The 24,498-nt window shown below is 48.7% G+C and overlaps 2 protein-coding genes across 12 annotated transcripts in view; one reads left to right on the top strand and one right to left on the bottom strand.

The window, feature by feature from the left end:
• Positions 1-9,314, top strand: part of NEMF (nuclear export mediator factor) — a 29,457-nt gene extending 20,143 nt beyond the window's left edge. For 2 of the 3 annotated variants that reach the window (XM_084833885.1, XM_084833875.1), the window contains 12 exons: positions 684-804; positions 2,445-2,691; positions 3,550-3,592; positions 4,001-4,050; positions 4,345-4,492; positions 4,769-4,846; positions 4,945-5,127; positions 6,941-6,973; positions 7,420-7,526; positions 7,615-7,658; positions 8,649-8,728; positions 9,117-9,314. In XM_084833885.1, coding sequence (XP_084690011.1) covers positions 684-804; positions 2,445-2,691; positions 3,550-3,592; positions 4,001-4,050; positions 4,345-4,492; positions 4,769-4,846; positions 4,945-5,127; positions 6,941-6,973; positions 7,420-7,526; positions 7,615-7,658; positions 8,649-8,728; positions 9,117-9,194 — 1,212 coding nt within the window. In that variant the 3' untranslated portion in view covers positions 9,195-9,314. Of the gene's footprint in view, positions 1-683; positions 805-2,444; positions 2,692-3,549; positions 3,593-4,000; positions 4,051-4,344; positions 4,493-4,700; positions 4,847-4,944; positions 5,128-6,940; positions 6,974-7,419; positions 7,527-7,614; positions 7,659-8,648; positions 8,729-9,116 lie in introns of all 3 variants that reach the window. The other variant, XR_014787691.1, reaches the window with a different exon arrangement.
• Positions 9,315-11,864: 2,550 nt separating this feature from the next.
• Positions 11,865-24,498, bottom strand: part of KLHDC2 (kelch domain containing 2) — a 28,768-nt gene continuing 16,134 nt past the window's right edge. For 3 of the 9 annotated variants that reach the window (XM_084833959.1, XM_084833948.1, XM_084833968.1), the window contains exons 5-15: positions 23,515-23,630; positions 22,052-22,133; positions 20,845-20,928; positions 20,038-20,118; positions 19,896-19,954; positions 19,615-19,674; positions 18,371-18,480; positions 18,032-18,104; positions 16,981-17,068; positions 14,768-14,820; positions 11,865-12,236 (exon numbers count right to left, since the gene is read on the bottom strand). In XM_084833959.1, coding sequence (XP_084690085.1) covers positions 12,113-12,236; positions 14,768-14,820; positions 16,981-17,068; positions 18,032-18,104; positions 18,371-18,480; positions 19,615-19,674; positions 19,896-19,954; positions 20,038-20,118; positions 20,845-20,928; positions 22,052-22,133; positions 23,515-23,630 — 930 coding nt within the window. In that variant the 3' untranslated portion in view covers positions 11,865-12,112. The remainder of the gene's footprint in view (positions 12,237-14,767; positions 14,821-16,980; positions 17,069-18,031; positions 18,105-18,370; positions 18,481-19,614; positions 19,675-19,895; positions 19,955-20,037; positions 20,119-20,844; positions 20,929-22,051; positions 22,134-23,514; positions 23,631-24,498) is intronic. The other 6 variants (XM_084833993.1, XM_084833984.1, XM_084834001.1 and 3 more) reach the window with 3 other exon arrangements.

The following is a 24,498-nucleotide window of genomic DNA, read 5'->3' as shown; positions in this document are numbered from 1 at the left end:
TCATAGAATCATAGAAATAGTAGGATTGGAAGGGGCCTACAAGGCCATCGAGTCCAACCCCCTGCTCAGTGCCGGAATCCGAGTCAGAGCATCCCTGACAGATGGCTGTCCAGCCTCGTCTTGAATGCCTGGGAGACTGGGAGAGCCCACCGCCTCCCGAGGTCATTGGTTCCATTGTTGTATCGCTCTAACAGTCAGGACGTTTGTCCTGATGTTCAGCCGGAACCTGGCTTCCTGTCACTTGAGCCCGTTATCCCGTGTCCTGCACTCTGGGATGATGGAGAAGAGATCCTGGCCTTTCTCTCTGTGACAACCTTTCAAGTACTTGAACAGCGCTATCCTATCTCCCCTCAGTCTTCTCAAGGCTAAACATGCCCAGTTTTTTCAGTCTCTCCTCAGAAGGCCTGTCTTCTATTCTGCACAAAAATACAAGAATAACAAATGAGCTACAGGGTGCTTAAGTGGAAATACCAACACATCTTCCATGTGTATTTCAGATCCAAAACACAATTTCAGTTGTATTTGAAACCTGAATTTAAAACACAAATTCCCAACACTGTCTGGCTGTGCTGGTGGACTTCTTGGTTCAGGCCTCTCTTTGGGTCTGTTCTGTGAGGCGTGACAGTGAATTGCCTGAGAGTTTTGCCTGCATCCAGTGAAAAGTTGTCTCTGTCCTCCTCCAGGTGGACGAATCCTGTGTCTGGAGACACACGGGTGAGCGGAAGGTCAAAGTGCAAGATGGAGACATGGAGACGGTGACCAGCAGCACTAGTCGGCTGGCGGCAGAAGAAACAGAGGCCCTGGGTATGCTTGCTGTGGGCCTCATCCGTTTGGTGTGCTTGAGATCGTAGGGTGCAATCCTGCGCACGTTTACACAGAAAGAAGTCCTACAGCTGGCTGGGGAATGCTGGGGGTTTAGGGCTTTTTTCTGTCCAAGCATGCATGGGATTGCACCCTCGATCAGTTTGTCCACAGGCTGCCCGGGAGAGCTTGAGGGAAGCCACGGCTGGTGGCACAGTGCCAGTTGAGACCTGCATTTACGTGGCGGGTATCATGGAAAAGGTCAGTTTTGAGGAGAGATTTGAAGGGGGAGCGAGAGATAGTGCTCTGCCAGTGTCCCGGAAGAGCGTTTCGCTGCTGGGAGAGCGGCTGGGAGTGTTCCAGGGAGCAGGCAGGAATTCAGCATTCCTTTTTGCAAGGAACAGAGCTGGCACCTGAGAGGTGCCGTTCCCAAGCCTTTCGAAGGCAGCTCAGCTGCCCCCACAATGTTAAGAACATAAGCGCTGTGCTGGATTAGACCAAAGGCCCAGCCGGTCCTGCATTCTGGGAAGCCCAGGCAGGACATCCTCTGGGCTGTCCACAGAATCCTCTACTGCAGGGCTGGGTAACCTGTGACCCTCTAGGTGCTTTTGGATTACAATCACCCTGAGCATCATCTGTGCTGGCTGGGGCTGATGGGAATTGGAGTCCAGCACCATCGGGGGAGCCACAGGTTCCCTGCTGTTGCACTACGGCTCCCCCCCCCCCCCCGCCCCGCACACACGTGCCCCTGGCTTTCAGTGGAATTCACATATTTGGCCTGGATCTCCGTTGAAATTGCTGCAGGAGAAAATTGGCTCTGAGAGCAGCTGGAGATGCTTTGTCAAATCCATGGCCCCAGGCGGGCAGATGGCAGCTCTTGCTCTCTGCCACGAGGCCCTTGTGGTCCTCCGACCCTGTCCTGTTTCCGCCACCGTCATGCGGCTCCAGTGCCGCCTTACTGGGAGCTGTCCAGTGAGTCAAAGACCAGGAGAGTCAAGTTAGCTGTCCAAGAAGGTGCTTCAGGGAGCACAGCACTATTCAGCTTTGCTTCAGCACTGGCTAGGCCACTACTGAGAAAGTTTATAGCTGGTGTTACTGCCCAAGCCTTCCTGGCTGTCCTCAGGGCCCTGATTCAGAGCATTTGAGAGTCGGGCGTCCTCCTCCCATGTAGGCCTGAGGAAGCACTGATGTTGTGCTGCCAGATGGGCACCATGCCTCCGGCTCTGTGGCCCCTTTTGGACAGGCTGCCACCTCTGCTCCTGGAGCCCGGGAGCGATCTTGGTGCGTCTGGAGCGAGGGGATGAGACCTGTCAGGGTGTTTTGGTTCCTCCAAACCTGCACCCTCCTTGAGCAGGGCATCTTCCTAGGTGGCGCTCTCAGGAGGACTCTGGGAATCTGCTGCCTCCCCAGAACTCCGTCAGTACTAAGGCCAGCAGCAGGGTCCTCCTCTGCCTCTGAGGTCTCTTGCAGTTCAGGGCTGATCCTGCCCGGAAGGTGGTGGGACGCAATAGGCCCTCCTCCTCCTCTGGTGTGCAGCTGCTTCTTCACTCCCCTTCCTCTGGAATTCCAAGAGCTGTTTTATTTAAGCTGCGTGTTCTAAGGCAGGAATGCAGCTGTTTTTTCCCCCTTGGCTGTTTCCCAAGATGCGCCAGAGGAAGAGGAAAGTAGCGGCGAGGGTGGTGAGAAGGGGGAGCCTGAGAATGAGGAAGATCTTGCTGAAATGGATCGCCAGGAAGGCGAGGGGAACGGGGCGGGCGATGCCCTTGAAGGATCGTCCGATGAGGAGGACTCCGGCTCGGAGGAAGAGGGCCAGGAACCTGCAAGGAGGGTCTCGGAGGAGATCCACTTTCCAGACACCACCATCGATCTCTCACACCTCCAGTCCCAAAGGTAACGGAGTCAGACCAACCCCACAGCCAGAGCGAGGCTGTTCTTAAGACTGTGGGACAGGGACACCGGCAGCGTTTGGGAAGGCTGTGTGCGGTGCTTCTGGTGCGCAGTCATGGAAGGAGCCTTATTCATCTCTCTCCTCGACTGCCTTCCCTGTCCCTCCCAGGGGCCTTTGTGCTGCTTCCGGGCAGGGCTGGGCTGGGCTGGGGCACGGGGCCGGCTTCTGGCGGCATTTGTTCCACACAACAGTTAGACTACATAGAAGTGGCACCTGTAAAGGCTTCTCAGGGTAGCCGGGGGTGGGGGGCAACGGGTTGGCTCCAGCCCTCAGCAACAGGACTTCCCCGTCCTGTCCTCCTCTCCTCTGCACCCACTCCAAGTCTGCTCTGGACCGCTGGGGAACCCTCGGAGAAGATATGGGGCACACGGAGTGCGGCGGGGCGGGGGGAATTCCACTCTGCCAGCACTTCTGCTGGCAGAACAAAACACTCAGTTTTGACCCTACGTGCAGCAGTGGCACAGGGGACCCACGGCAGCAGGGCTGTGTGTTTTGAGAACACAGCAGCAGGAACGTGTGAACGGGCATAATGCCCGTCTGCATCCACGCCACCGTGGAGATGTGGCAGCAGCCTCAAAAAGGGTAAATGTTGGTGTCCCTTGAGAAAGAGCTCGATCCCCCCCATGCAGCTGCTGCAGGGCGGCTGCTTGCTTCACCTGCTTTCTCTCAGCATCATAAGACTCCTGACGTGGAGGGACACGTGAGGAATACCCCCCCCCCCCCCGCTGCCCGTCCTCTGGCTTGCTCTCACCTTGGATCGGTCAGTTCGGGCGGCAAACAGCTCTTTGTTTCTGTTCCAGATCCCAGCTGAAATCTGCCGCCAGAGAGGATGCCTTGACTTTGGTGAGCCCTTCGCTGACAGTGCCAGGGTGGGGGACCCCTGTCGCCCTGAGGCCAAACTTGATTTCAGAGGGGCTTTTGGAGCTGTGTTCCGGAGCAGGTGGGGCTGAAGGCAAGGGCGCTGGGCCTTGCATGCCAGCATCCTGTACCTTCAAGCCCTTGTTGCCAGTAAGGATGCCTTGGGAGAGGCCTTTCAGTCTTTGAGGAGGCGGGAAAGTGCACAGAAGCTGGGAAACCACCAAACAATTGGTGGCCAGGGGAAAGGGGGTGGGGCTATCTGGGGAACTCCGGGGGGGCTGGTTAGGGACTCTGGGGGGCGCGGATAGGAACTCGGGGGGGGGGGGCGGATAGCAACTCCGGGCCTGTGACAGTGGCAGAGGAGCCACAGCCTCCTTCTCCTTCGCTTTGTAGGGTGACGCCAAGCCCCAGGGCCGGAGGCACCTCTCAGCCAAGCAGAGGAGGTGAGGGGAATCACGCGCCTCGTCTAGATGAGCAGTTTCATGGGTGGCTGGTGGGCTTGTCAGCCTGGCTCGCCCCCCTGTGGCCCCAGGTCGGCCCCTGTGGCCCCTGGTCGGCCCCTGTGGCCCCAAGCCACGCAAGCAGAGCGAGGCTGTGGGCGGGTGGCTGGCAGTGGCAGCCGGGGCCTGGTCCTGTCCTCCTGACAAGGACCTCCATACTGGCCGTTGCTAGTGTAGAAAGAAGTCAGCCGGTCGGAGCCCTTGGGGGGGGGGGGTCTGATGTCCTGCTCTCCGCAGAGAAATGAAGAAAAAGAAGCAGCAGAGTGACCGGGAGGATTCCGACCCACTGAAGGGGAAGGAAGAGGAGGATGGTGCTCAGCTCCCACCTCCCCCCAGCACTGGCAAGAGCGCAGGCACCCAGCCGGCTGTGAAGCGGGGGCAAAAGGTGGGCAGAAGGAACTGTGGCAGTGGCCAGTTTGGTCTGTGTCACGGGAGGTTGGGCTTGGGTTGCCAGGGGCCGCTCCACGTGTTTCAGCAGAAGGCCCCCGAGCGGACCACCTCGGTCTCGCGTCTGAAGGCCTTTTGCGGCAGACATGCTGGCAGCTGGGAGCCGCTGTGACCCTTCGGCATGGACCTTTTCTGTGTGCTTTCAGGCCACGTGGCCAACACCAGGGCTCTTGGAAAGTTCTCCAACTTCGTTCCCCTCTTCTCCTGCCCACAGAGTAAGCTGAAGAAGATCAAGGAGAAGTACCAGGACCAGGACGATGAGGACCGCGGGCTGGCCATGGAGCTGCTGGGTGTAAGGCAGAAGCGCAGCGCGGGTCTCTCTTTCCCAGCGCGCGCAGAGCTTGGGATCCATGGGCCTGGATTCTGATCCCCTTGGTCTGCCAAATCCAGTCTGCAGGCTCAGCCAAGGGAGAGAAGCCCAAGAAAGCCAGAAAGGGGAAGACGGATCAAGACTCCGCGAAGAAACGGCCCCAGAAGCAGCAAGGGGACCAGAAGGCTGTGGAGGGGGCCAGGATGGAAGAGTTGAGTCCCGAAGGGCATGGCCTTGCTTTGGAGGAGCACCCGGATGAGAAGGTGAGCGCTGCCGAGCAGGCTGTTAGGAAGCCTCTACAGGCACGCGTCCCCGAGCTCTCCTCCTGTGTCCCTCGTGCCTTCCCTCCAGTCAGCCTGGAGCACCTCGCTCTCGCGAGTACCATGTTAGTACAACACGGGGGCACCTAGAAAGACAGCCTGAGCAGCTGCGGAACTCCTCCCAAAGCCAGGCTAGGGATGAAAATGACAACCGCCTGGCAGTTGCAGGTAGTCGAGCAGCATTGCTGTGGTGGAGCAAAGACCATGGAGAGGAGGGCCATGTTCTTAGAGACTGAGAAGTGGATACATTCATAGAGAATCGAAAGCTATTGGCCATGACGATGAAGTACAGCCTCCATGGACAGAGGTGGTCTACCTCTGAATACCACTTGCTGTGGGGGCAGCTGCAGGAGTGGGCTGGGACCTTCATGTTCTGCTTCTGGGCTTATCAGAGGCACCTGTGTGGACACTGGGAAACTGGATTTGCTGCACTAGGTGGGCCCTCAGCCTGATCCAGAATGCCTCTTCTTACATAGGGCCTGGGGGTGCTGTCCATGGTGGGAGGGATATTTCTAGACTGATTTACCTACTCTTGCCTGAAACTTGCAGAAAGACGTCCTTGTCAGGGGTGAATGGGCAACTTGGGTTTGGATTGCAGTTCGGGGGAACTTGCATTCCCAGAAAGGTAGCTGCCAGTTTGGGCAGTATTTTCTCCCCACGTTGTGGGAGGAGAGCTGCCCGCGCCCTGCTCCCAATCTCACTTACGTGTGTGGGCTTCAGGGCAAGGTCATCCAAACAAGCACCAAGTCATTGGCTGGCCATCCAGCTACTGCTCCTGTTAAAATATACCAGAAAATGGGCCCTGCCACGAAATGGCGTAGCATGACCTCGCCTCGTAGCCTGAGTGCTCCTGCTCAGGATGCCAGCCAGCCAGCCCTCCTCGGGGGTGCCGTCAGGGGCTGAAACAGCATCCCATTCCCCCACCCCCATTTTCTGTTTTTCTTTTTTAACTGTCACTCGGTGCTCAGGCTGGGGGCTGTTTTTTGTTTGTTGCTGCTTTTGTTTCTCCTTTTGGGTGTTTTTTAAACCTTGAGGTTCCGCTGCCCATGCCAATACATCCCTCTTATTTCAGTGGTTCTGCCTTAGTTCCACTGCTGCTGGGATTCACCACCTAAGACCATAACAGGAGCCCTGCTGGACCAGACCCGGGGTCCATCTAGTCCAGCATTCTGCTCACACAGTGGCCAGCCAGCTGCCTGGGGGAAACCCACAAGCAGGACACGAGTGCAACGGCAGCCTCCCACCCATGTTCCCCAGCAACTGGTGTGCATTGGCAGACTGCCTCTGATACTGGAGGTAGCGTAGAGCCATCAGGACTGGGAGCTGTTGATAACCTTCTCCTCCAGGAATTTGTCCAATCCCCATTTAAAGCCATCCAAATCGGTGGCCATCGCTGCGTCTTGTGATAGTGAATTTCATAGTTTAACTCTGCACTAGCTCCATTTGCTGTTAGAGGAACTGATAAAATAGATATCCCACTTGTAAGCCGCTTCATTTAGGTTTTGATAACAATGATAAAAATATAGAGCAGGCTAAAATAAGATACGCAATACAAAACAATTATAAAACGAAAGCAGGCAGTTAGAAAAGCCCCCATCCACATTAAAAGCGGAAAGCAGCCATTTTGACCGAGGTTTTACCAGGTGCCCACCCCCTGTGCCCCCACGTAGAGCTGAGTGGCGCTCCACAAGCGAGGTTTCTCTGCACCTGTTTCTTTTTTCTGATGAAGGCTCAGTGTTTTGTTTGACTCTTGCAGGAGGAGCAGGATCCAGATCTGCATGTCAACGAGGTAAATGTGAGCTGCGCAACTTCTGGGGGAGGGTTTGGAGGTCCTCAGGATTCAGATCCACCTGTCCTGAACAGAAGGGAGTCGTGGCCTGGGGAGGGAATTTGCGCCCCCTTCCTGAATGATGCTCTTCCCCTAGTTAGCGGCAGGCACGGCTGCTTGTTCTCCACATTAGTTTTTGCCGCCGTTGCTGTTGCAACGAGCAGGTTACCCACCCCCGCTTTATTGTATGAAATGCCCTGCATTCCTCACCCAGTGGGCTCCCGAAACAACTTACGATCAGTTTTAAAAACCAGCTTGTACAATAAAGTATTCATAGAAAATATACAATAACCACAATAAGAGCAAAGGCCATAAAAATAAGAGGACAAAAGAGCTGGACCACCAGCAGAGAAGCCTGTGTGCTCTGCTTGCACAGCCTCATGCTTGCATGTCCTTTGGTGTTCCAGGAAGGTCAGACTCTGTTTGATTCTCTGACTGGGCAGCCCCACCCAGAAGACGTACTCCTCTTTGCCGTCCCGATCTGCGCGCCGTACACCACCATGACCAACTTCAAGTGAGTGGCAATGGCTCGCAGCCCCATTGGCACTGCCTGGAGTTCATGAGCCTCCCATTAAACATTGTTCTTGTTTCTTGCTTTCAAGATATAAAGTCAAGCTGACGCCAGGCACGCAAAAGAAAGGAAAAGGTATTCCGCGCTCCTTGTTGCGTTTCTTTGTAGCCAATTTGTCCTGCTAGCCGGAGGATCAAGAACCTATAGAGCAGCATTACTCTGTGAACATGTGTATCATAAGGCAGCTTTCCTGCTAATATTTCCCGCCGAAGCCAGTTTCCTTTTGCTGCGTCTCCTGATAACACTGCCCCGCAGAATCCTGCTTACTTTTTTGCTGATTACATTAAGCTTTATCCCACCTTTCTGCATCATGCAAATCGTACTCAAGGCAGCTCACAATTTAAAAATATTAAAACGAACAGTGAAATAACAGTGAAAAGCCTTGTGAAAAAGACAGTATTTAATTTAAAGTATTCTGGAATGAAAATCAGCCTTCCCTGCCCCCTGAAAAGGGGCAGTGATGGGCCCAGAGGCTGCCTTGTATGAGCCTGCCCCCCCACCCAATAATTAAGATTAGCCTACAAGGAGAAGGGTCCTGCTTAGGTTTCCCCTCTTTGGGATGAGAGATCAGCCAGGCCTTTTCAGAATCCTGAGGCTCTTAGGAAATAGTATGGAGTATTTTTTACTGGGTGGTTCACAAGAATTAAATTGTTGCGCTTAGTGATTTTTTAAATATTGCGTAAGTCCTGCCGCTGGGAGTGGGGTTCAGGCAGCAGAGAAAAGTGTGTGGTGTTGGGAGGGAAAAGATGGCAGCTCGGAGGGTCCTCTTCGAAGAGCCAGAGGGATAAGGTGGCCCTGCGATCTATCCAGTTTATAAACAACTGCTCACCTCCTCATCTATGGTGATGAAGAACCACTTCCAGGTGACCACTTAGAAGAAGCTTCAGGGGGAGCAGTGCTTTTCCGCCTTGGCTGTTGATGTGCATTGTCAGAATAGTAAAACATTTGTTGGGTAGTAGCTGTTGTGGACTTGTTTTCAAGGCTGTTCAAACTGGATAAACTGTGTACATTTCCATCTCTACTAATATTGTTTCTATATAAAGACATGCTTTGTCTTTCCAACAGCTGCCAAGACTGCTTTGCATAATTTCATGCAGTCCAAGGAGGCAACCCCAAGAGAGAAGGATCTCTTTCGCAGTGTGAAGGTAAGAAGCTCCTTCTCTGATTATGGTACAGATTCGTAGCCTTGAGTGAGAGCAGAGGTGCCTGCTTTCATGTCTTCCAAGCAAAGAAGGAGGCTGTGAACTTATTTCTTTTGCCCAGCTTTGGGGGTAGGAGTACATAGTGTTAATGAAGTGGTCCCAAATTTGAGACATTCCCAGATTTTAAGTTTGGAAAATCAGTTGGAAAAAATGGGGGATAAACCGCAAAGTAGCTTACATTAAAAGTCTTGACAACCCCATTTTGCATCCTATATCAAGTTTACCTGGTTTTTGCCACTTGTGTTTCTCTCATTGTTTCCTGCTAACAGAACAATCTCTTATTCTGTGCATATAGCTAATCAAGATGGAATTGTGTGATTCTTTTGCGTAGGATACAGATCTATCCAGAAATATTCCAGGCAAAGTGAAGGTGTCAGCCCCTAATCTCCTAAATATGAAAAAGAAGTGATGGCGGCTGCTCACAGCATCACAGACCTGCAGCTTTGGACTGTCTCTGCCCAATAACAGGAGTGACATATCATCCCCGATGCTCCTTCCAGTTTTACTAATAAAGCCCAGTCTTATGAGATGTTTATAGTTCATCTTTAAATGGTGGAAAGAGGAGCAGAGCAATCAGGCCAGTGCCAACGTCTTGCGTGAGATGGGCCTCCGTTTGAAAGGTGTTGATGTTCATTGTGCATGTTACCTATCCTGCATCTTTGAGGGTGGAGCAAGCTCCAAAACACTTCAAATCCAGTTTGGTTGGTGCTTGGATCAGTTTGCAAGTGAGAAGGAACCTGCTCTGGTTGCAGCTCCTGAACAGGCTTGAGCCACTTCTTAGGAGCCTGACCCCCTTTCCTCCTCCTGCTAGAAGGGATTAAGTTAGGCTTGAAAGAAGATGGTACGTTCAGCAGATGTGAGAGAAATCCTGATTTAACTGGTTTAGAATTTCAGGCTTTCTAGTAGGGCTGACTAATGTTATTAATCTTGAGGGAACTTCCATTCCAGAATAATACTATAGCAAATATGCGACCTGGCTCTCCTCTCCCAGAAAGCAAAGGGGGTAGGAATAATTCATAGGAGGGTAAACTTTTTCCATGCGGGTTGAAGAATGTTGACTGGCAGAGAGACTGACCTGTGAAACAGCCAGGTGGCAGGGGGCAAGCTATTCTCCGTGAGCCCTCCGCCTCCCAATCCATATAATATGTGGATAATACTGGTCTACCTTATAGGGTTGTTCTGTCAGAATTCTGACAGGACAATATAGGCAAAAGCACTTTGAACACTTAATGCTTCATATTTATATATCAGTGAACGGAGGTCCTCTGAGCACCTCTTGCCTTGAAGCTGAATGGTTTCCTTGTGCTTCTTCTAACACGTGGTGTGGTGGTAAATCTTGAAGTGCAGGGGCTCATGATGACAAGTCCCCATTTCTACACACCCCAAGGAGACCCCATAGTCCCTCGCCTAAGATTCATGTCCTGCTTTTCTATTGTTTATATTCAATGGAGCTAACACTCGGGTTAAAAAAATTTATCCTGCAGACATCCAAGTCACTAATCTCACTGCTATGATTATGGAGCAAGACTGTAAAGATGCCAGGAGTTCAAGGTCCATTGAATGCAGTGGTGCTTGGTTATGACCGCATAGGTTCAACTTGTAAAACACTTGGAACTGAAATGCAACCTACACTTTTTCATTAGGAAAATGAACTTGCCAAGTAGTGTTACCACTGAAACATAAAGAACAGAAAATGGAAGACGTATCCAGCCTTGCTTGCTTATTTTCTTTTATGCTAAGTAAAATCTGAAAGCCTCATTATCACTCCATTCAGGGCCCAGGTCCATTGGACACGCATCTGTATAAAATGTTTATATGCAAATGTGTAAGTTATTAGGTTTTGTGTAAATTTCAAGCAAGATCCTGCCAGCCAAGTAATTTCTCATCCAAATTGCCTCAGATAAAATAAATTAATTTAGTTTGCATCCCTGCCCCAGATCATCCTACTACATCAGTAGTAGTTCTTCAATTGCAATTAACTTGTAATCTTTCAATGTCCTTTCCCTTGCTTCTCTCCCTTTCTTCCTGGAGAAAATTGTTCCCATTTCATGCAATTAAACTTAGGAGAAAAGCTTCCATTAACTCCAATTGAAGTTTTTTTCTAACAATTGCAATGCAGAATAACATTTTGCAGGGAGGTGGGTGGGTGTTCTATCATGTGGGGAGGAGAGGGTTAACCCTTTCTTCCTCAGCTGCAGTCCCCCTTGAAAATGCCCCCTGCATGGCGCTAAAGCGAAACAAGACATCTTCCATTGGCATCAAGGGACACCCAGGGCTCTGGGGCACAGAGCCAGGGCCCTAGGCCTATCACTGCCCCTGCTGCTGAAACCAGTTAGGCACACTGAAGTGTCTTTCGACTCTTAAGGTCTGGGCAGCACTCTCCAACCCATTCAACATGCCAAAGAGAAGCCTCGAGAACGCCCCAGGATGAGCCGACGCCAGCCTCCCATCTTTGATCAGGTAAGCTCCTTGTGTTGTGAGCGACTGACCTCATTCGTCTGCACAGACTGAAGTCCTCTGGGGCCCTGGATGCAGGGCACAAATGCTTCCAGTTCCTAATAAAATCACCTGAAGATTCAGCAAGCCACAGACTGCAAGAGACCTTTGGAGGCAACACCTGCACAGTTGCCAAGGCCACCGCTGCACTTCCCTCCCTCTTACAACGCTCCCATGCTGCTAATGCTTTCATACGTCACGGCCTCCACCCCTCTGTGACAATCGCTGTGCCATTTGAAAGCCGTTGTCTTTTTCAAGTGTTCCAGCCCCATCCGTCTGTTGGATGAAAGCATTGCATGGCCTTGCACAAGGCACCTGGGCCAGCATAGGAACAAGGGCCTGCCTTGGACCGAGCCAGACCCCTTGGTCCATCTATGTCAGTGCTGTCAACACCGGCTGGCAGCAACAGTTCTCCAGGGTTTCAGGCAGGAGTCTCCTAACCCTACCTGGAGATACCAGGGACTGACCCTGAAACCTTCTGCATTCAAAGCAGGGGCTCCACCACTGAGCCACAGCCCCTCCCTTCTGCTGGAGCGTGCCAGCAATAGTTGTAGGGCCGGTGAAGCACTGAGTCCCTTGACACTTGCATTAAATACATTTATTGCAAACAAATTTTTACACAAAAATAGGTTCTCTCTCTAAGCCATTCACATGCAACAAAAAACGGACAGAGAAGGCGCACTACATACAACGCAAAAATGTTAACCTACTATACAAATGTCACACTTTGCTACACAGGGATGTTCAAATCATTACATCTCTTTAGAGAAGGGCTCATCCATGCACAACGTAGCCGGTAAAGGGACTGGTGGCAGCGGCAGCAGCTTTTTCCTACGAGCCAGATGTGTTGTTACTGCCAAAGCGCTGGTTCAGGCTGTGAAGCAAGTGCTTGGGGAGACAGTGCCAGGAGCTGGCCAGGATCTCTTTGAAGCAGATAATGGACTCCAGGCACAGCCTGGTGGGAAGAGAGAAGAGCGTTTGGGCCCTGCTCACAGAACATGGGGCACAAGACAGACTGAGTACATTTCTATTAGTCAATGAATTGAAGTCTATTATACAGTCACAGACCTGTTCAATAAACAACGACCAACACATCAAGTTAACCATTACTGAATTTTATAATGAAATACTTTAAAGTCACCAAGGAAAAACCGAATATGTTAAATTAAAATATACAGACTATGATATATGATGCAATAGATTAAGATATGTGAAGTAAAAAATACAGGATAGAACTACAATATAAAAATTAAAGTATTATACATATATAAGCTAGAGAACAAACAAGTTGAACTTAAGCGGAGAGAACTTTTTTATGTGCCTTTGCAGCTGAAAAAAGATCTGGCTACTGCTTGTTATAATTTTTTCTCATTTGCTAGTAAGTAAACCAGATATCACTCAAAAATTCTACGTGGGTATTTTGATAGGATTAATCTATTTTCTATGCTGCTAATACACATCTAGGCACACCATAAAGAGATTACAAAAAAATGGAAAGGACACATTCAACCTTGGGGTCAAACCCCAATATCCATATAGGGACACCCTATAACAACTGGGCCAAAGATTTGGCATTAAACACCTGAAAAGCACCAGGAATAAGCTGCCCTCCCTGGGTGGGAAAAAAAGAGTTATGGCTTTAGCTCTATTTAATGCAGATTGAACTGCAGAAGTTTAATGAGATGACTGAGATAAGGAAAAAGGAAAAGTGACAGCTAAACATTTAAATGGTGTGACTTGCTCAAAGGTCTGACCTCCAATAACCCACTTTCTCAAAGACAGGGATCTGGAAAAAATATAATTGTTTTACTGAAGTTATTTCTCAGCAAGTTCTGCATGCAATAATCCATAGAAGCCAGTTCTAATCATTTCAGAACCACCTTGGTTAGAGACAAAAGAATGGCATCATTTGTATATAGCAGGAGGGGGATTCTTAGGAGAATGAAAATCAGACGATCAACAAGCCAGGAGCAAAGCATTTAAATATGAATTAAACAATGTAGCGGGAAGTATACAGCCCTGACAAACGCCCTTTGTAATAAAAATGGGATCAGTTAAGTTACCCTCTAATCCACACCTCACTTGGAGTAAGGTGTTCTGATAGAGGCGCGTGATGAGAAAAGCCTTTTGTCAATAGAAGAGTGCAATTTAGCCCATCGTCTTTCTCTAGGAATTAAATCAAGGTGGATTTCAGATCCCTGAAGGCAGCATACAGGCCATTGCCAAGGGAACTCGTGTGTCTCCGCAAGATGGCTTAGCACAAGGCAGTGGTCAAGTGCTGCTCTGCCTTTGCTGAATCCCGCCCGCTCATTTCCCATCACGCTTTCATCCTCAATCCAGGGGACGAGCTTCTCATTTAAGTAGGTGGCATATATTTTGCCAACTACTGATTGCTCAATAAGTGGCAGGGTCGCTTCCATCACCTTTCTTAACTACTGGAATTACAATGGCTTCTGACCACAAAGGACGCATTTGGTCAGTCCTACTGTTGTGGGTGAACAAGGCGGCTTCTATTAGTCTTGGAAGATGACAACTTTCTAAGGTCCTAGGAGTCTACTGCAGCCTTCCTCAACCTGGTACCCTCCAGATGGGTTGGGCTACAACTCCCAGCATCCCCATGCTGGGAAGTTGTTGTCCAACACACCCAGAGGCACCAGGTTGGGGAAGGCTGGTCTATCGAATGGCATGTGCCTCTCAGCCCATCTGAATGTGAAAGGGATTTGTGCTCCTCCACCTGGTTAATCTCTTTGGCTAAAGAATCCCACCGCTCACTGTGAGCGCACTTGCTACAAAACAACCCATGGCCTATTGATGAGTTTCAGCTGACCATTTGGGACGTGCTACCTGTTTTTATCTAGGTGCCTCGGGGGGGGGGGGGTTCTGAAATTAGGCCCACACCCATATTCACTCCCTAGCACAGGGGTGGGGAACCTTTTTCGTTACAAGGGCTAAATTCCAATCTGGGAAATGTCTCAGGGTGCATTCTATCTGTGGATGTGATCAAAGCCAGTGTGGGTGCAGCCTGCAGTAAAGTGGTCAGGCCCAAAATGTGATTCTTGCCCCTTTTAAGCCCACTCAGAAGTAAGCATGAGAAGCCTGTGTGCGTCTACTCAGAAGCAGGGCTAAATCACTCGGCAGCTGCCTCCTCTGGTCCCAGCCCCCACAGAGAAAAACTCTTATCCCCAACATCTGATCCAAGATAAGAGCTTTTCCTGTTGGGTTCTGAGAAAGGGAGCTGCTTCCAAGTGTTCAGCAGGGAAACGTTCTTCCCTCCGAGAGAAGAGCTTGTCTCCACCATTCCTAGCAGGAAAATTCTGCTGAAGGTGTTTGTTTGGTTCCCATCAGAATTATTCTAGCACCTATTTCTACTTTAATTTCTTAGGTGCTCACCCTGCCCTACTAATGCCCCTTGTTTCTCGTCTTGTATATTCAACACACGCAAGAGCTCTTGAGCAGTGAACAGTGTAGCTGGTTTTTTAAACATACCTTACAAGAGATTTTGGCTGAAGAGAAAACACAAGTATCTCATTACTATGGGCCTGAAAGAAAGAAAAAAAGGTACAGTAGTTAGTACTGGAATTTCATGACTGAGAAAGCATATTTGATTTTCAGCACAATTCCATGAGCGAGTGGTATAGTGCTACTGTGGTGGACTTGCACTGAAGAGAGTTGGGTTCAAATCCTTGCTCAGCCATGACACTCGCTTAGTCTTCAGACAGTTACAGTTTCTCAGCCCAATTCACAATTTAGGATTATTGTGAGAATAAAATGGGGATGGCAGAGCACTGACGACACTGCTCTGAGATCTTTGGATCAAGGGCAGAATAAAAACAATCAGACAGGGCTGCATTCAATTTTGGAGAAGCTCTCAAAGGCCACATTCCGGTGGTCAGTAGGGCCAAAGGCAAAAGAAGGAGGGACTAAAAATACCAGCAGATTGTAGCTAAAGCTCTTCCTGCTCATACAGTCACGCAGCCTTTGGAGCGGCATTTCAGCCTTTTAGAATGGGGAAAAGCTGCACAATAGCTGTGAAACCACCAAATGACTGGCAGTCGGGAAAGTAGGTGGGGCCATCCGTGGAACATCCAGAGGGCCAGATTGGGACCCAGGTGGGTGGGATTTGGCCTGTGGACCTGAGGCTCAACACCCCTGCAACAGAAGGATCAAGTGTAAATGTGAAAAACACCTGAAACCGCAACAGTTAAGATTTTATGTGCCCAGCCAGGAATATCCAAATATTCTGACATTCAACCCCTGAGAGAAACAAAATTCAAAGTGATCTTGATAGGCTGGAGCGCTGGGCAGAAAACAACAGAATGACATTTAATAGGGATAAATGCCAAGTTCTGCACCTAGGAAAAAGAAACCAAATGCACAGTTACAAGATGGGGGATACTTGGCTCAACAATACTACAAACGAGAAGGATCTTGGAATTGCTGTAGATCACAAGCTGAATGTGAGCCAACAATGTGATGTGGCTGCAAAAAAGGCAAATGCTATTTTGGGCTTCATTAAGAAAAGTATAGCTTTCAAATCACATGAAGTACTAGATCCCCTCTACTCAGCACTGGTTCGGCCTCATCTGGAGTACTGTGTCCAGTTCTGGGCACCACACTTTAAGAAGGATGCAGACAAGCTGGAGAGGGTTCAGAGGAGGGCAACGAGGATGATCAGGGGCCTGGAAACAAGCCCTATGAGGAGAGATTGAAAGAACTGGGCATGTTTAGCCTTGAGAAGAGAAGACGGAGGGGAGATAGGATAGCGCTCTTCAAGGACTTGAAAGGTGGTCAAAGAGGAAGACCAGGATCTCTTCTCGATCATCCCAGAGTGCAGGACATGGAATGATGGGCTCAAGTGACAGGAAACTAGATTCCGGCTGAACATCAGGAGAAGCTTCCTGACTGTTAGAGCAATACGACAATGGAACCAATTACCTAGGGAGGTGGTGGGCTCTCCCACGCTGGAGGCGTTCAAGACGAGGCTGGACAGCCATCTGTCAGGGATGCTCTGACTTGGATTCCTGCATTGAGCGGGGTGCTGGACTTGATGGCCTTGTGGGCCCCTTCCACCCCTACTATTCTGATTCACACATCTTGGCATGGCAGCTGCCACACCAATCTGAGTAGTGCAAAGATTTCTACCCACTGGGTCTCCCTGACTGCAGATTTGTTCAGCAGGCGAAAGACAACAGCCGGGCCTCTTGGGAGATTCATCGCCCGCATGTTGCGTGAAGCGAAGCATGCCAGAGGCAGCGACCATGCTAGCGCAGCTCAGTATCAGGCGGGTCTCGCTTGTAAATCCGGAGGCCAGCTGAGTACCCTCAGTAAGTCACCAAATACAGCCTTATTTCTGTCATTTACGGGTCATTTACCATGGCTGAAAACAAAACAGAAAAGGGCTGCCTCTCACTGCCCCAACTTGCCTCAACTCCCAAGAAGCCACTGCACTGAGAGGTGTATGGGAGACCCCCACCTGCAGCCAACTGTGGCCAGCCCAGGCACAGTTGCCCCACAATAGCCAGTGGAAGCTTTTGCATCCAAATGACAATGGGGGTGGGGTGGGGTGGGGTGGGGTGGAGGATGGATTGCAACAAATGGGCTGAGATGCTTTCCCCATGTGCCATCCCTCCCCGACACTACAGGCCCAGTCAAAAGCCAGCGACTCAGAGCCCACAAGCACAGGAAACAAACCAACTTACCGCTTTCTGATGGGCAAGCAAATTGTTGGCACAGCCCCCAAAGACGATCACCTCTCCCTCGTCACTTGCACAGGCGGTGTGCCAGAGACTATAAACAGATCACAGGAAGCATTGAGAACAGAAAGGTTGGGGACAGAACAAACACACAGGAGGATTTTATTTATTTATTTATTTATTTCATTTCTATACTGCCCAATAGCCGAAGCTCTCTGGGTGGTTCACAAAAATTAAAACCAAACAACACACAATAAAACAATTTAAAATATATAGAACATTAAAACCACAATATAACAATACAACCACAATAAAACCTAGCAGCAGTGCAAGAGTTTAAAATACAGATTTAAAACAGCAAGGATAAAAATTTAGAAAGCTAAAATGCTAAAATGCCTGGGAAAATAAAAAGGTCTTCACCTGGCGCCGAAAGGAATACCATGTAGGCGCCAGGCGAACCTCACTAGGGAGCTCATTCCAGAGCCGGGGTGCCACAGCAGAAAAAGCCCTCCTCCTAGTAGCCACCCGCCTCACTTCCTTGGGCAGGGGCTCACGGAGAAGGGCCACTAACGACGATCTTAAGGTCCGGCCAGCCACATATGGGAGGAGGCGATCCTTCAGGTAACCTGGCCCCAAGCCATTAAGGGCTTTGAATGTTAACACCAGCACTTTGAATCGGGCCCGGAAATGGACTGGCAGCCAGGGCAGCTGGAAAAGTACTGGCATAATATGAGCTCGCAGGCCAGTCCCTGTTAACAATCTTGCTGCCCTATTTTGGACCAGCTGAAGTTTCCGGACCGTGCTTATGCATAAGGATGCTTATGCTGGGCGTCAAAGGGAGAGGAGGGTGGGAGAGAACCAGACACGTCTCTCCCGCAGGAGCTCCAAGTGTCTGCTCAGGGCAGCCTCCCCCAGCCTGGGCCCTCCAGGTGTGCTGGACTGCAGCTCCCATCATTCCTAGACAGCACGGCCCCCTTTCGTCCAACATGCCTACAGGGCGCCAGGCTGGATCTGGCTGCTGCAGAGCCCCTCACACTCTGCATGTTCCGTTCCTTACCGGGGTTTCTCTGAATAATGGTGCTCAAATTGTATCCATTCATTTTTACTGATGTAATAGATCCAGGCATCACCTGCAATACACAGAGCAAACGTTGCTGAGAGCACATTTTCAATTACTGCCAGAAGAAGCTGTGCTTCATTGCAACATAATCCAGGGTTCAAACTCACAGGTGTCACTGGAAGCTTCCCCTTGTGGGATCAGCATATGAAGGCAAAAACGTGACCAACTGACTGAAGGCACACGTTGGACCGATTCTGCAGAAGGGCCCTTACACACACACACACACACACACACACACACAGAAGACGGCATGTACGACTCCTGGGCTTTACTTACTGAGTGGCTGCTTTTCAGTGGTGAACCCGCCAAAGAGGAAGAGATGATCAGATGACACAGGAGTCAAAGAATGCCAAGACCGGCCCACAGGGCAAATGCCTTGCGTGATTCTATGACAGGGAAGAAAAAACTAAGGTTGACATGGGTCAAAATTGTGGCCAGGGCTAGAGATGTAAAATATGCAGGAACAATAAATAAATTTTGGTTTGGGGGGAAAATTGGAAATTTGGGAATAACTGAAATATAAGCAACACTTCTTTTTAATGCTCTTTGCAAATCTAAAGTTCTTTTGTAGCTTTAAGACAGCCTTCACCAACATGGTGCCCTCCAGATATTTTGGACTTCTGCTCCCATCAGCCTCAGGTAGCATGGCCAATGGTCTGGAATCCTGGGCACTGTAGTCCAAAACATCCAGAGGGCACCAGGTTGGGGAGGGCTGCTTCAAGAACATAAAGCAGTTTCTGTTCCTAAAGTTATGTTATGTATGACTTAGTTTGCTCATAAAATTATCATTATATTTTAAAACTTTTAAAAGTGAACTCAGTAAATTTGTAATTACTGTCTGAATAGATTAGAACTACATTAAATGACTGCTACAGCATCAGAAACACAGGAGTCTATAGAACAAAACCTAAGCTATCAAGAATGCACATTTACTGTCAAGAACGCACAATGGTGACTCTGCTCACATGTTGGCAAACTGAGTATAAATGTCTATCAGTAAAATATACTTTACATTAATAATTTTAATAAGGAATGAAAGAACTAACTGAGCTGGAAATCTTACAGAGAGGTTTAAACATATTTTTCCTCATGGCTTCATTATTTCCAGACATTTTACATCTCTGGTCTTTCTACAAAAGTGTTCTTATTACATAGGTTTTAGAAATCATTTTGTGGGGAGTAAAGGCTGGGTAACAATATATAAATACTCTTCCTTAAATTCTAAAAGAAAATATTTCATAATCCAAAGCTGTTCAATTTTTCCAATATTTCAGGGAAAAAGAAAGATGGTCCTCAGCCCCCTGCCATTTTTTCTCCAAATTTTTCCATCCCCCCACACCCCCCCAGGCCTTCACATCTCAGGGCTTAAAAGCATGAACCGTTCAGAAGCAACAGCCCATGTTTGTGACAGCAGTGTTAGTGGTGCGTGCGTGCTGGACATTGTGGAAACTCTTGAGACCATCTAATCCAGACAGTTTTCCGGTCCAACCATCAAGACAAGCTTTGGAAGAAGATTGCACCTGCTGCGATCCATCCTGCATCGTGATCTTTTGCAACTCATGTCACATTTTCCTGGCAAGCTAATGGGGAAAGGAGGTAGTCAGACGTACTGGTAAATTTAATGCTGGAGGAGGAACCACGGAACGGTTTTTGCGATGGGACCTGGGAAACCACTCCCTGGGTGACACACATCCTCCCCCACAGGGACAAGGGGAGGAAGGCAAAGCCTGAAAAGGTGAGCAGGATCCCCAATGCTCAATACAAGCCCCACCACAAGAAGGGGAAGCAAAGGCCGACTTACACTTCGTGCCACTCCCACCTGTCCAGATTGAGGAAGTAGAGATCGTTCATCCTGGACTCCTGAGAAGAGAGGGAGAGACATGAGCCGGGTGCAAGTTGCCCTTTAGAAGGCAGCAATATTTCAACATTGCCCTTGCACTCACTCTGTATCTGCCTCCAAAGACATAGCCTCGGTTGCCAGCTGTGGCACAAGCATGGGCTGCTCGGGGCGACGGTGATTTGCCCTGGGGGGAGATGTCCAGAAAGGGTTATTCAGAAGGAACATCGGAAGCTGCCTTAGAGCCTAGGTCCACCTAGCCCAGTATTGTCGATGCTGACTGGCAGGATTTCTCCAGGGCTTCAGGCAGAATTCCTTCCTAGCCCTACCCGGAGAAGCCAGGGATCAAACCTGGGATCTTCTGCATGCAATGAAGGGGCTCTACCACTGAGCCACAGCCCATCTCAGGCAGCTGAGGAGATGGGAACTAGCTATTGGACCAGGGTTGTGGTACAGGCAAAAAAGAGAGATGTGATTTTGAGCATAACCCTGCCAGCTAGGGCAACTCAGCAAATGCTTGCTTCTTCCTAGGAGAACATCCTGCCTTTATCTCCTCCCCAACTTCCCACTCATGTTTTCTGGGCAAGAGAAAGACACACACCCCTCCACAGAGAAACACCCTTTACACATGCATGATTCTCAGTGATCCTTTAAATAGTCCTGTGAGTTAGGCCTGTATTATTGTTCCATACTATAGAAATGGAGCTGAGAAAGCATGGCTTGCTTCAGGCTATCTGGCAAGTTCAAGGCAAGATTTGAATCAGGATTACAACTCATTCTCACCACTGCCACGCTGTGCTGGTTATTAAAATATACACTAGCAGAAAGGTTCTGTGGGGAGAATGGGAGGATGCAGGAACATTCCTGCAATAGGATGCTGGTGCTACTAAGCAGAATTCTACTCGAGCATTACCGTGGTCACAGGCTGACTCCATGTAAAGGTTTCCGTGTCCAAGACATGCACATGATCATTCCATCCTCTAGGAAAACCTGAATTCTTTAGACAAGAACAGAGACACCTGAAGAAGGACCAAAATCTCTTTCTGGCCAGAAGTTTCAACAATAACAGCACTCTGGGTGGAGAAGACTTCCCCCCTCACAGCATTTTGCATAACAGGTTATCAACATTTTCTTTTAGATTGGGAACTGCTTCGCAGGGCCTGAAGCCAGACAGGAGGCGTAGCAATCCAAATGAAAACAAAGTTGTATGGGATGTTGAATGTGGAGAACATTTGGGGCTTTTTAGCCGAGAAAAACGGTGGGTGAAGGGGGCAGTGTATAAGAGAGTTGTATAGACTTATGCCTGGTACAGAGAAAGTTGAGAGGGAGATGTTGTTCTCCCTCTCTCATAATACTAGAACCTGCAGTCGTCCAAGGAAGCTGAATGGTGGAAGATTCAAGAGACAGGAAAGGGAGTCCTCCATGCAGCGCAGAGTTCACCTATGAAATTCGCCACCAACCTGGATGGCTTTAAAAGTGGATCTGACAAATTTGTGCAGGATAAAGCCATTAAAGGCTACTAGTCAGGAGGGCTATCTAGTACCTCCAGTATCAAAAGCAGCGCCATTGTGAGAACAGAATGGTGGACTAGATAGCCAATTGGTCTGATCCAGCAGGGCTTTTTATGTCTGTAGTAGGCAGCTCCCGATAAGAAGTCAAGGCCATTGGTCTGGAATGCTCTACTCTGACTGGCTGTGATTCTCCAAGGTCTTTTCTAGCTGTAATTCCTTTACAGCTAGATGCCAGAGACTGAACCTTGGACCTTTTCCACACAAAGCATGGGCTTTAACACTGGCCATGGGTCGTGCAGGCAACGGCCCACCCATTCAGCTGTCAAGCGGCCACCAGCACTAAGCTTTTGAAAGGAAGAACCTTCTTTCCACAGAGGTCTGCCAAAGCAGAGGCAACCTATGACTTGTCACTTGTTAGACTCATATGACATATGAGAAATGGCATGATTTTAGTATTGAGATGTTTATCCTTTCAAAACAGTTTCACTGATGTTATTAAATATAAAATACAGACATCTGCATGCAGACCACGTCAGGCTGGCGGCTTTCCTTAAATAAGCAACGCCTGGCCAAGAAGAGATTCCAGGGTGGAAAAAGCAGAGGACTTACCCAAAAGGAAGTTTCATCAAACTCAAAATTTCCAATCTGCTCCCCTTCAGGGTAGTAGCCATAGCCACCAAAAAAGATAAGCCTGTTCAAGAGAAGGCAGGGGAAGAGCAACAAAAAGAGTAAGCTACCGTCCTAGTGACAAAGTAACATTCAGAAAAGGTTTTCCACTTACAAGAAAGAATAAGGGCGCGATCTATGCCTCTTTAGACAGAAAAACGTCCTACAACTCCCAGCATCCCTTCAGCCAGTCATGCTGTCTGGGGCATGCTGGGAACTGTAGGACTTTTTTTCTGCCTAAACCAGCATAGGAGTATGCCCTTAATCAGGATGGTGTCCACCACCACTGAAGGTATTAAAGGCTGGAATGTTTGAGGGAAGCATCCATTATTTATTAAAATGAAATGAACACCCATAACCTGCTCCCCCTACCCCTATACACTGCCACGAAGATCTCCAGGGTGGCCTTGCTGAAAGGACCATCGACAAAGGGAGCCACGACAGCAACAGGACAGTGGCTGTGTCACTCCAAGGCTAGAGAATGGGTTGCCAGTGGAGGCTCAGAGGTGGACTCCTGCTGCTGAGGTTTTGGAATAAACGCAAAGCTACGGATGCAATCCTATGCACGCTTCGACAGAAGAAAAGTCCTTCAGCTCTCAGCATGCCCCAGCCAGCCATACTAGCTGGGGCATGCTGGAAGTTGTAGGACTTTTTTCTGACTAAATGTGAATAGGACTGCATCCTTAAGAGGCCTTGGGGGGATGGGGACAGCCAGCTGTGTTGCTAATAATTCCTCTGCTTGATGTTTCCCCTTCCATCTTGTTGCTGTTTTTATGGTATTTTCAAAGTTGCTGAAATCACATCCCAGTCTGGTTTTATTGGGTTGCAGGTTGCCTCTAACTGGCAGATGGGGTGGAACACAGAGTACAAGTGAATACATTTTACACATTCATATGCTGCCTATTTTTATAGAAAATTCTTACAATAAACTCTTCAAAGAGGCATCACTGGTGCTGACATTGTATTCCTTTTGGCATCATGGCAAAACATTTTCATTTGTCCAGGCATTTAAAATTTATTACGTAGTTTCAGCTGGTTGAACAGTTTTTGTTTATTACCTCCCCAATTCTATGTTGTTGTTTTGGTTTTTATTGTTGCTTTAACCTTGGAATTTTTATGTATGCTGCCCAAAGATCCATGTTTGGATGAAAGTATGGCTTAGAAAAGTTTAAGATAAATAATACAATTAAATTGCATCACATATGAAATAAAAAGAGCACCATTACAAAAATGAATGGGGAGGTTGGGAGAAGATGCAACTAAGGAATTGCAGTGAATGGGCTACACGCAAAGCCAATTCTTCCTACTGCTTTTAGTCAAATGTGACCACGTATCACACAGGTATTTCCAGGAGAGATAAGGGAGACCTGGAACAGTGAAACGTCCGCTCATGCATGCCTACTTACTTGTTTCTATAAACCCAAACTCCGAGTTTGTCTTTTGAGGATGGAGGAACGCCCTGGCACTCCACCCTGACCCACTGCAACACTTGATCATTTGATCTGAAATTTAGCATGTAGAACTGCAAGGAAGCAAAGACACATATTTTGAATATACAACTCAGTGGCTCAAATGGGTCCTAAGCTCCCTGAGATTACTCTACATCGGGTGAGGGGGACACATATTTTCCCCAGGCAGGCCAGTCATTCATTGAGCCTAAAAATGTACAGTTTCTTTGGAAGAATCAGCATGGAATGCCACATTCTTTGACTTTGGAGACTCTTCTAAAGGGGAAGGGCTATTTGAAATTGGGAAGTCCCCACTTCATTTTCTGGGAATGAATGTGCAGAGGCAGGGGAGGAAAAAATGAGAGATGGTAGCTAGTCTAAGTGTCAGTGATACATCTGTTCTCCTTCCAAGAACTACCTTACAGAACTTGACTTAAATTGCAAGGGAGGGTGTGTGTGAACAAATCATCTTTATTGATAGATACTCTGGAATATCTACACAGGGTTTTCATTAGTGTATTCTGAGAAGTTAAGAGTTTTTCTGTAATGGGATCAATGTGAAAATTGTAGAAGTAACAGCCTGATTTTTGATCTAGTAATAGAGACAAAAATGAGAAACTAGAACTCTAAACTTCCCAGAAACAGGACACAGCATGAGAAGTTGTAGAAGCTCTCACAAGTAAAAACCAAACTGTTTAAAGAAAAAATAAGCTTTCAGCGTTTACACATTTGTTTGGCAAATGGTGGGGGGTGCTCACAGACAATTCCTTAACTTGAAAAGCTAAACAGGAATGTGGCAGATCAAGCAAATCTTTCATATTTGCATGATCTTACCCCTGCTTCTCGATTAGGAAATTATATAATCAGATGCCTCCAAGTGAATTCTGGGATTAAAAATGGGATTTCAGTGCCTAATATCACCCAGCATGGCTTCCCACCCAA

The sequence above is a fragment of the Heloderma suspectum genome, chromosome 1 (assembly GCF_057233095.1).
Source record: "Heloderma suspectum isolate Gila_16-S chromosome 1, 16-S_ref, whole genome shotgun sequence".
Lineage (NCBI taxonomy): Eukaryota > Metazoa > Chordata > Lepidosauria > Squamata > Helodermatidae > Heloderma > Heloderma suspectum.
Note: the sequence above shows the minus strand (reverse complement) of the source record. Positions and strands in the feature narration are given on the sequence as shown.